Below are 12,545 nucleotides of genomic sequence, written 5' to 3' on the forward strand. Positions count from 1 at the left end.
AAAGTATATATAATACATCCATTTTGACTGACAAATTTCAAGAGAGTATAAAAATAATGAATGGACGAAGATCAATTTTGTATAGTTTATTTCAACTTAAATAAAATGTGAATTTTGTTTAAAAAAAATAATGAATGGAAGAGGCTGACATTATCAATCCTAGAAGACTGAACAAATACATTCTTTATATCATTTAATTCCCAAAGTACTCTATAGAACGGATGGGATTCTAGCTAAGATGAAGATGAGGAAACAAGTCTCTGAGAATTTAAATAGTTGCTGAACATGAGAGGGTCAACATCAAAATGAAGACTTCAGTTTAATAAACCAAAGGTCCATTTTTTCCTTATTTTTCTCCAAAGGTCATTTTGAAAATTTTGTAATTTATTTCATCATCCACAACAGATTATCTGATTGCAGGAATCTAACCCTGATGTCTCCAATGTATCCAAAAGACTTTCAACATAAAATACTGATGAAGTCACTTTGCAGAATCAGTAAGCCACCCGTATACCCACGTGTGCCGTGGAGTGCTCCTTTTGGATGTGAACAAAGTCTGTCAAAGATCTTCAGGAAAGTGACCATTTCATTTGTCAACATACTGTTTTAATTTAAAAAAAATCAAATTATGTATGCGGTTGTCCACCAAAGCTGTAGGAAACACTAACAAATATGGGCATGCAACTGACTCAGGTTCTGAAAATCAAAACTGCCTCTGTGTATTTTCACATCAATAGGTCAAGTACCGTGGGAAAAATAAAAATCATATAAAGCAGTCTGAGAGGAAAAATGAGTGAAGCTGAGGTGGCGGGGGGGGAACAAAAGCAGCATTCACATTTGAAAAACCAAAATAGTAACTAGGTTTTACAAGCCGATATTCACATTTCACGGGCACGTGCACGCACGTGCGCATGCACACATACGCTTGTCTTCATTTGTACTGTCCAAATGTGCTGTGATAACCTTATTATGAATAGTATATATTACATTTCAAAAGTAATCAGAATTCTTTTATAACCAACTTTTTCAAAAAGCAAAGAACACCATATTTTAATATATCACTTTGCACCCCCCACCTGGGAGAAAGTGAGTTTCTGAAATCTAAGACAATGTCTTACTCATTTTTATATATTCAACACTTAGAAAGCTGTTTCCAGCCCATACTAATAATAGGAATAAATGGAAGAATATAATTTGTATATAAATATTTTCAATACATGTGCATCTGGAAGTGAGAGGAGGAACATTTACTGCCTGTAACTATTTTTCTTTGTGCACATGACAGCTCTCCTTCCCCTCACTGGATTATGTATGTCAATGTCACCTTGTTCAAATTATTTTTCTTTTAGAAAATTCATTTTCTTTTGCTGGTGATTTTTTCTTTGACTTTTGATTGGATATTACTTATTTTCATATGCAACCAATGAATCGTTGACCACTACATCAAAAACTAATGATACTATATGTATATAGTATACATACATACTATAATGGTACTATATGCTGATGATTTTTTAAATACTCTCTACTTGTTATGTCTGGTGGGGAAAATAGTGATTTTACAAAGGTTTTGGAGCTTTTTTTTTTTTTTTTTTTTTTGAGTGTCACTGGAATTGGTTCTCTACAGTCAGTATTAAAAATTTATTTTTGGGAGTACTTTAAAAAAGCTAGAAAGAACACTAGGGGAAAAAAAAATAAGTTAAACCTAAATAGAAGCTTTTAAAAAAGAACAGTAGGAAATCTTTCAATATATTATGAATTTCATTTGAGAATGCATATATTATAAAGGTAATACATAATCGTTTGTAAAATTAAGATTATAATACTGTGGCATTGATAGTACAGTTTTAGGAAGTGCCAGTGATTTTCACTCCCTTTGACACTTTGACTTAAAATTAAAATATAGCATAAATGAGAAATTTATGATAAGTGAATTCAGTCCATCACAGCAAGAAAAATACTATATGGTTCCAAATACTGGTGTTAGATAGCCAGATTGTCAAATGCATAGAAACAGAGAATCAAATGGTGGCTTTCAGGGGCTGGGGGAGGGAAATTGGAGCATTAATTGTTTAATGGGTATAGGATTTCAGTTTTTCCAGATGAAAAATGTTCTGGAGATGAACAGTGGTGATATCTGGACAATAATGCCAAAGCACTTAATGCCACTGAACTATACAGTTAGAAATGGTTAAAATGGTAAATTTTTTTTTAATTTTTATTAATTTTATTTTTTATAAACATATATTTTTATCCCCAGGGGTACAGGTCTGTGAATCACCAGGTTTACACACTTCACAGCACTCATCATAGCACATACCCTCCCCAGTGTCCATAATCCCACCCCCCTCCCAACCCCCCCTCCCCCCATCAACCCTCAGTTTGTTTTGTGAGATTAAGAGTCACTTATGGTTTGTCTCCCTCCCAATCCCATCTTGTTTCATTTACTCTTCTCCTACCCCCTTAACCCCCCATGTTGCATCTCCTCTCCCTCATATCAGGGAGATCATATGATAGTTGTCTTTCTCCGATTGACTTATTTCGCTACGCATGATACCCTCTAGTTCCATCCACGTCGTCGCAAATGGCAAGATTTCATTTCTTTTGATGGCTGCATAGTATTCCATTGTGTATATATACCACATCTTTATCCATTCGTCTGTAGATGGACATCTAGGTTCTTTCCATAGTTTGGCTATTGTAGACATTGCTGCTATAAACATTCGAGTGCACGTGCCCCTTCGGATCACTACGTTTGTATCTTTAGGGTAAATACCCAGCAGTGCAATTGCTGGGTCATAGGGTAGTTAAAATGGTAAATTTTATGTTATGCACATTTCACCACAATTTAATAAAACTAATAAACACAAAAGAAGAGAAAATGAACACTTCAGAAGCATCATTACTATAAGATCTTGAGGAATAAAAAGGATATTGAGTTAAAAAGAAAAATTTGAACATGACTTCTATGATACTCCTTTCCTGTACATGCATGAAATTGTCCCAAACGTAAAATCCACCCCCTTTCTCTGTTCGAACTGAAGCTAGACATTTTAATTTGCATGACCACTGGAAAGACCCAAGAGTGACCTTCTAGAATTACCGAGGCTAAATCATATGAATTCTTCCTGTTTTTCCTGTGGCTCTTGGAATGTTTGCTCTTGAAAGTATTTACTCTGGTAAAAGCCAAACCCATGCAAGATATCTGACTGTCCTGTGATAGCCCTGTTATGGAAAGCCCAAGCCACATTAGATTGCCCTGGAGAATGAGATGCTATGTCAAGCCAGACAGAGAGATCAAAGAGTAATAATGTGCCAAACCCGGAGGGAAGGAAGCCATCTTGAAAGTGACCCTCCAGTTCCAGCCATACCTGGTGGGAGCCATGTGGATGAGAAACAACCTGCCTTGCTGATTCCTTTCTGAATTACTGATCCACAAAATTGAGTACAAAATGAAACTTTTTTAGGCTACTAAACTTTAGGGCAGTTTTCTATGCAGCAAACCCTAATTACAACAGGTAGTTTATATGGTAGTGAGGTTCCTTCCGTATGAATGTTCATCAAAAAGAAATACAAAAAAAAAAAAAAAATCTTTGGATTTAAATACATGCTCATATTTTAAAACTACATACTTGGTTTTATGCATGACTTCTAAAAATCACTTGAATTAAAGTTTGAATAAAAAAAACAATGTGGCTGGGGCGCCTGGGTGGCTCAGTGGGTTAAGCCGCTGCCTTCGGCTCAGGTCATGATCTCAGGGTCCTGGGATCGAGTCCCGCATCGGGCTCTCTGCTCAGCAGGGAGCCTGCTTCTCTGTCCACTTGTTATCTCTCTGTCAAATAAATAAATAAAATCTTTAAAAAAAAACCCATGTGGCCAATCTAGCTCCGTTTTCCCAGAGCAATGTAACTGACTAAACTAATCATTTACTAGCATTTATTTGAAGTGCTCATTTTTAGCCTTATCTATAAAATCAACCATCTTCTGGAAAAGGAAATGAAAACCAATGAAGAAATGTAGACCAACAGGTCAGTTTTGGCGATTAAAATTCTGACACTCCCCTCCCCCTGCAGTTCTGCGCAATGACACGTTGAGAAATTTTTAGGACAAGATTTGCTATGGTGTTTAGTATGGGGATAAAACAGTTAAGTGGGCTGTGATTTGGATGTGTGGATAGAGAAGCTGGGAAAAATGTTTTGACTATTTTAAATCTCCTCTAGTGCACGGAAAGAGTATTTCCTCTCCGTCATCAATGCCAATATGTTACTTTCCTAATGAAGTAAAATCTGTGCTGAATGGGCTGCATGAGAGCAGACAGATCACTTACCACAGTGAGCCTCATCAGACCCATCAGGGCAGTCTGGCTTATAGTCACAGACAAGGTGGGATGCAACACACTTCTTGTTGTGGCACAAAAAATCAGTGGCTTCCGGGCAACTCTCAGAAGTCTCTCCCACTGGGAAAAATAATAAAAGCAAAGTCATTTTTATAATATTTCTTTAAAATTCTAATATTCCTTTTAGTGGTTTTACAGATACACTTAACTAAGTTACTGGTTTTTTTTTTTTTTTTTAAAGATTTTATTTATTTATTTGACAGAGAGAGATCACAAGCAGGCAGAGAGGCAGGCAGAGAGACAGGAGGAAGCAGGATCCCCGCTGAGCAGAGAGCCCGATGCGGGACTCGATCCCAGGACTCCGAGATCATGACCTGAGCCGAAGGCAGCGGCTTAACCCGCTGAGCCACCCAGGCGCCCCTAAGTTACTGGTTTTAATAGCTGTCCAAGGCAGACTTCTAGACCCCTCTCTGCTCTTGGTCTCACAGCCAGTTTTCCAGCAACTTATATAGACTGTGCTTTCAAAATCATCCATTGCCTAAATCCAACATCTTAATCAATGCAGTAAAAATGTTTTGTTTTGGGTGCCAACTTAGTTTGCTAGTCTCATTTTCTGCAACTCTCCTGGTAAGCACCTGCAGCTAAACCACAGTACACCCTACTCCTTAAGGGCTCATGAAGAGGTCACATGTTCATTTCTCCATGTGTGCACATCTGCTACCTCCTTCACCTACATTGGCCATTTCCTCTTGGGCTCCTGGAGGTCTGCTCAACCTCAAGACTCAGGAAACAGCTCCCTTCTCCCCTTGTTTTGCCTTTTCTTTGTCAGCCAAGCCCCAGGTGGATACGCTATGTTTCATGCCACCTAAGAACCCTTCTATTTCTATGTTAAATGTTTACCACCTCATAGAGGAGCTGCATTACAGCTCTGTCTGCCACTCCAGTTTCCAAGCCCCTTAGAAGCAGGAGTTTGGGTTGTATTTTCTTAAGCCAAACACAGCTCCTAATCCATAGTTTGTGCTTAGTAAATTCCGGCTATAGTAACTGAAGGCATAATGGTTTTATCTAAAGGGAGCTTAGGAATTAGCATAGAATTTTCAAAGCAATTCATACTTTTTAATTGAAGTATAATGAACATACAGTGTTATATTAGTTTCAGGTGTACAATACAAAGATTCACCAATTCTATACATTACTCAGTAGTCATTAAGTGTATTCTTAATCCCACTTACCTCTTTTCACCCATCCCCCCCCACCCCTTCATCTCTGATAGTCATTAGTTTGTGCTGTATTTAAGAGTTTGTTTTCTCGGGACGCCTGGGTGGCTCAGTTGGTTAAGCGGCTGCCTTCAGCTCAGGTCATGATCCCAGTGTCCTGGGATCGAGTCCCACATCGGGCTCCTTGCTTGGCAGGGAGCCTGCTTCTCCCTCTGACTCTACCTGCCACTCTGTCTGCCTGTGCTCGCTCTTGCTTCTCTATGTCAAATTAAAAAAAAAAAAAAAGAGTTTGTTTTCTCTTTTTTTTGCTTGTTTGGTTTCTTAAATTCCACATATGAGTGAAATCAAGCTATTTGTCTTTCTCTGACTGACTTATTTCACTTAGCATTATACCCTCTAGGTCCATCCATGTTGTTGCAAATGGTTGAATAATATTCCACTGTGGGTCTTTACATATATATGTGTGTGTGTGTGTGTGTGTGTGTGTGTGTATACACACACACATCTTTATATATAGGGTATGGTGTGTGTGTATATTTACACGTAATATATATAAATATACACATACACCATTATCATTCATCTACAAATGGATATTTGAATTGCTTCAATATCTTGACTATTGTAAATAAGGCTGCAATAAACAGAAGAGTGAATATATCTTTTTGAATTAGTGTTTTCATTTGCTTTAGATAAATATCCAATAATGGAATTACTGTATCATAAGGTATTTCTACTTTTAATTTTTTAAGGAACCTCTACATCGTTTTCTACTATGGCTACACCAATCTTCATTCCCACCAATAGTGCATGAATGTTCTTTTTCTCCACATTCTTGCCAACACTTGCTATTTCTGTTGTGTATGTGTGTGTGTGTGTGTGTGTGTTTTGTTTTGTTTTTGCCATTCTGACAGGTATAAAGTGATATCTCATTGTTTTGATTTGCATTTCCCTGACGGTTAGTAATGCTGAACACCTCTTCATGTGTCCTTATGCCATACATATGTCTTTTTTAGAAAAATGTCTGTGTCCTCTGTCCATTTTTTAAATGTGATTATTTGGGGGTTTTTTGGTACTGAGTTGTAGAAGTTCTTCATATATTTCAGATATTAATCCCTTATCAGATATATCATTTGAAAATATCTTCTCCCATTGAGTAGATAGCTTTTTTTGTCTTGTTGATGGTTTCCTTTGCTGTGCAAAAGCTTTTTATTTTGGTCTAGTCCCAAGAGTTTAATTTTGCTTTGTTTCTCTTGAATGAGGAGACATGTTGAATGGAAAAATGTTTCCATTTTTCCAAAGAAATTTCCAAAGAAATCACTGCCCCTGTTTTCTTCTAGCAATTTTATAGTTTAAGGTCTCATACTTAGGTCTTTAATCCATTTTGAGTTTATTTGTGTGTGTGGTGTAAGAAAGTGGTCCAGTTTCTTTCTTTTCCATGTAGTTGTCCAGTTTTCTCAAAATCATTTCTTGAAAGGACTATTTTTCCCCATTGTATATTCTTGCCTCTTCTCTAGCAGATGACAATATAAGTGTGGGCTTATTTCTAGATTTGCTATTATGTTTTATTGATCAATATGTCTATTTTTGTGCCATTACTATACTGGTGTGATTATTACAGATTGGTAGTACATCTTGAAATCTGGGATTGTGATGCCTCCAGATTTGTCTTTTTCAAGACTGCTTCAGCAACTCAGGGTATTTTGGAGTTCCATATGAATTTTAGGAATATCTTTTCTAGTTCTATGGAAACTGTCATTGGTATTTTGATAAGGATTGCATTAAATCCATAGATTGCTTTGAGTGGTATGGCCACTTTAACAATTTTCACAGGTAGGGTCACCTGGGTGGCTCAAAGTGCCATCGGCTCAGGTCATGATGTCAGGGTCCTGGGATGGAGCCCCGAAGCATCGGGCTCTCTGCTCAGCAGGGAGCCTGCTGCCCCCTCTCTCTCTGCCTACTTGTGATCTCTCTCTCTGTCAAATAAATAAAATCTCAGAGATGCAACATGGGGGGTTTGGGGGGTAGGAAAAGAATAAATGAAACAAGATGGGATCGGGAGGGAGACAAACTGTAAGAGATTCTTAAAGTCACAAAACAAACTGAGGGTGGCCAGGGGAAGGGGGTAGGGAGACGGTGGTAGAGTTATGGACATTGGGGAGGGTATGTGCTTGTTCTATGGTGAGTGCTGTGAAGTGTGTAAACCTGGCGATTCACACACCTGTACCCCTGGGGCTAATAATACATTATATGTTTGTAAAAAATTTTTAAAAAAAATTAAAAATTTTCACAGGTAAATTCTACCAAACATTTAAAGAATTAATACCAATTCTTCTCAAACTATTCCAAAAAAATAAAAGAGGAAGGAAAGTTTCCAAATTCATTCTATAAGGCCAGATTTACTGATATTGAAACCAGACAAAGAGATATATAGGTCCATATCTCTGATGAGCATAGATGAAAAAATCTTCAACAAAATATTAGCAAACTGAATCCAGCAACATGTGAAAAAATTGATTCACCACAATCAAGTGGCATTTATTCCTGGGATACAAGGATGGTTCACTATTCATAAATCAATCAACATGACATCAGATTAATAAGAAAAAGGACAAAAACGATATGATTACCATATGATCAAGAAATGCAGAAAAAACATTGGACAAAGTACAACATCCATTTATGACAAAAACTACCAACAAAGTAGTTTCAGAGGGAACATATACCTCAACATAATAAAGGCCCTATATGAAAAATCCATAGCTAATATCATCTTCAAGGGAGAAAAAGAAGATATTTTCATCTAAGAGCAGGACAAGGACTGTCCACTCTCACTTTTATTCAGGGTAGTACTGAAAGCCCCAGTCACAGCAATCAGATAAGAAAGGGAAATAAAAGGCATCCAGATTGGTAAGGAAATAAAACTTACTATTTGGAGATGACATGACACTGTATATAGACTCTCTCTCTCTCTCTCTCTCTCTCTCTATATATATATATATATATAAAGACTCCACCAAAAAACTGTTAGAATTAATAAATGAATTCAGTAAAGTCACAAGATTAATTAATTAATTAAAAAATTAATATATAGAAATTTCTGCATTCCTATACACTAATAATAAAGTAGTAGGAAAAGAAATTAAGAAAACAATCCCATTTACAGCTGCACCCAAAATGACAAAATGGGAAGAAACTTAACCAAGGAACTGAAAAACCTGTACTCTGAAAACTATAAAACATTAATGGAAGACATTAAAGATGATATAAAAAATTGGAAAGATACTCCATTTCCATAGATTGGAATAACCAACATTGTTAAAAGTCCATATTACCCAAAGCAATCTTAGCAATTTACATATTTGAGTATCATTTTAAATCACAGGAAGTCCAATGACGATACTTTATACCTTCACAGAGATGTGCATTAACGGTCCCAAACTATTTTTAATCTACTTCAACAAATTAAATAAAGCTCACAATTCCTTTGTTACAGATTATAATAGGTACATAGCTGATGTGCCTGAGATAAGGGTAATTTACTCAAAGTTAGGTAGTATTTCCATGAAGAAAAAGAATAAATCTCTTGGGGTGCCTGGGTGGCTCAGTGGGTTAAGCTGCTGCCTTCAGCTCAGGACATGATCTCAGAGTCCTGGGATCGAGTCCCGCATCGGGCTCTCTGCTCAGCAGAGAGCCTGCTTCCTCCTGTCTCTCTGCCTGCTTGTGATCTCTCTCTGTCAAATAAATAAATAAAATCTTTAAAAAATAATAAAAAAAATCTTTAAAAAAAATAAATCTCTTGATAAAAATGCAAGTTTTAACTTCTATAATTTCCAAAAATAATTTATCAGTAAAATATAGTATAAAAATGAAGAATGAAAAGAAGGCATATAAGAAAATGGCAAGTAGTTTAACTACAGGCATCAGCAAGAAGAATTAAAGGTCATGGTCACTGAGTGGTTTATAGAAGAAGCTTTGCCATATAATTTTTAATTAACACTAGTGAGAATTTATAGTTAACTCAGAGCAGTATGTGAGCATTATTTAGTATGCAACTCTATGCATTGGGGATTATTTTATTTCTCCATGCCATAGGCTGTGGAGCCCTATATAATTACTCCACAGAGGAAATGTGTTTTGACTTTAAATAATTCACTCTTTAGTTTTGAAAAATAACTAGAATAGACTACATGTCTAAATGAGGCTCATTTCCTTAACAATATAGAGTAGCAATGACATGAAAAGAAATCAAGTCAGTTCTTTGCATTGCGGTAAAGCAAGCAAAGACTAAAATATCTATAGTTTAGACATCACCCCAAGAAAAAAGAAAAGAGCCTACAATTCTAAGAGAAGTAGATCTTCTTTAAGACAAGAATGTAGACAGACAGTTGTTACCAAAAACATCATGGTAAGTAGAAAAGGCAGATTCTGTTAGTGGGACTGTCTTACACGTATTCAGCCACTTTCAGGTTTATTCAATCAAAATGATAAAAGTACCTCCTACCTGGTTGACAAATATGTGGGATGAATGATAATCTCACATATTCCACAGTTAATGATATAAGAATGAAAAGAATAGTGGTGCTCATAATAGAGAGTTGAGATAATATGGCTGGCAGAATAGAGCATATGAAAAAAAAAAAAAAAAGAACTAGAGTTAATATTTATTTTAGGAAAAAAAAAAAAGTTGGGGCACCTGGGTGGCTCAGTCAGTTAAGCATCTGACTCTTGATTTCTGCTCAGGTCATGATTTCAGGGTTGTGCGATCGAGCTCCACGCCAGGCTCTGTGCTGAGCATGGAGCCTACTGAATATTCTCTCTCTCCCACTCTCTTTGCCTCTACCCACCCCCACCCCCTCCCCAAAAAAAAGAAAAAGAAAAAAAAGGGTGGCAGAATCCTAAAGACCTAAAACTAAAGCATGATACATCGAAAATCCTACAATGAAGAAAAGGTCTATAGAAGAATGTAGCTGAGATATTTAATGCAATAAAAGGATGATGCATATGTTAAGACTAATCTGCTATGGATTGGAACAGACTGTCACCAGCCTGAAAGTGACTCCAGGTTAAAACTGGCTTTATTCTGCTTTGAAACAGTACTGACAATCAAGAAGCTCTCGCCCCTTTAAATTTGTATTTGGATTAAATTTTTATATACGGGGTTCATTATACAGAACTAGATATAATCGTTCTGTAGATTGTATTTGTGGGCAAACATGAGTTTTATCATCTTCTCAAGTAATGATATTCAATATACCCTCAACTGCAGACAGTAAATTTCACATGGGCATACATCTTTCAGCACCTTCATTTCTCCTACAAAATATACTAATCACATGCAAGACATAATGGGCATATTCCCCGCCTTTGAAGACAATGCTATTTAGGTGGTAATGCCATGTCTTCTCAGGTGACTCTGTTCTGACCACTTCTCAGATTTACCTTGTTTTTGATGACTTTCCTAGTTGAAGAATACTGGCTAAGTCTTTCGTAGCATGCCTTTCTCCTGGAATTTGGGTTTGTTGTTGTTATTGTTTTATTTGTTTTCCCCTCATGATTAGATAGAATTAATGGCCTAGGGGAAGAAAGACTACAGAAGTTATATTTTCATCAGGTAGTGACAAGAGTATAAACTATTAACAGGACTTGGTAGTGCTCCTGTTGACCTTGTTCACCTTGCTGGTGTAGTGCCTGCCATGATTCTCCACTGTAAGGTCTCTTTTCTATCCCTTTCCATACTGCATTCTTTGGAAGGGAATCACTGGGTGTAGGCCACATCTACAGTGATCTACAGTCCCCCTTCTTCAGGGCATGGAATCTACATAAATTAGCTGGAAATCTTATTCATGGAAAATGTTTCTTCTCTCTCGTTTACTTATTTATTCAGTAAATATTTATTCGGACGATCTGAATATTCAGTAAATATTAGTATGGACTCAAGAATATTTTATAATTTGAGTCACAATACAATGCAACTTTATTTTATTGTTCAACTTGTTCCAGTTTCGGCCAAGAAGAGCTCTTTCACTTGGCTCCTGGGTGCCTTTGATATACCCACCAACGTAGGCTTCTCTTTCTGCACACCACCTTATCTTGTAGCACTGTAAGTTGCTTCAGGCAAATCTTGCATGTTTTCTGGCCCAGTCCTAGGATCAGCCATCAGCCATTTCTCTATGAAGTGGTAGGCCCTTTTTTTAACCTTTTTTAAGATTTTATTTATTTATTTGAGAGAGATAAAGCAAGAGAGAACGGAGCAGGAGGGAGGAGCAGAGGAAGAAGCAGACTCCCCACTGAACAGGAAGCCTGATGCAGGGCTCCATCTGGGACCCTGGGATCATGACCTGAGTAGAAGGCAGACACTTAACCAACTGAGCCACTCAAGCTCCTCACCCGGTTCCTTTTACTGGAAAATGTTATATGAAACCAAGCTCTGGATACTAGGTTGCTCCTTGTCACTGAGATGTCATTGTTTCTAAGCTATAATGACTTGAAAAGTCATGCCATTTTTCAGTTATAAAAAATCATCAGTATTATCTCCTCACCTAATGTCTTTCCCTAAGTCTTTTCTAACTCTGGAGCTCCTATTAGAAAAATGTTGCATTTCTCTCTGATCCTCAGTGTCTCTTAGTCACTGTCCTGTGTTTTTCCCCTCTTTACTATGCAGTATTCTGGTAAGCTCATATATATATATATGTGTGTGTGTGTGTGTGTGTGTGTGTGTGTCTGTACACACACACACACACACACATATATTTTATATGTATATATATAAAAATATATACACATGTGTATTATATACTTATATATATATATATATATACACATATATATATATTTTTTTAAGATTTATTTATTTAGAACACATGCAAGCGGGGGGAGCAGAGGGAGAGAATCTTCAAGCAGATCCACACTGAGGGCAGAGCTGGGGCTGATCTCATGAGATCATGCCATGAGGCGAACCCAAAAGTCACTGGCTTAACAGACTGAGCCAT

General features: G+C 36.9%; 1 protein-coding gene across 3 annotated transcripts in view; it reads right to left on the bottom strand.

Annotated features, from left to right (window-relative positions):
* Window positions 1-12,545, bottom strand: part of MALRD1 (MAM and LDL receptor class A domain containing 1) — a 763,597-nt gene that overhangs the window by 224,155 nt on the left and 526,897 nt on the right. For all 3 annotated transcript variants that reach the window (XM_047742658.1, XM_047742656.1, XM_047742657.1), the window contains one exon: window positions 4,328-4,456. In XM_047742658.1, the coding sequence (XP_047598614.1) occupies window positions 4,328-4,456 (129 nt within the window). The remainder of the gene's footprint in view (window positions 1-4,327; window positions 4,457-12,545) is intronic.

Source organism: Lutra lutra, chromosome 8 (assembly GCF_902655055.1).
Source record: "Lutra lutra chromosome 8, mLutLut1.2, whole genome shotgun sequence".
NCBI lineage: Eukaryota > Metazoa > Chordata > Mammalia > Carnivora > Mustelidae > Lutra > Lutra lutra.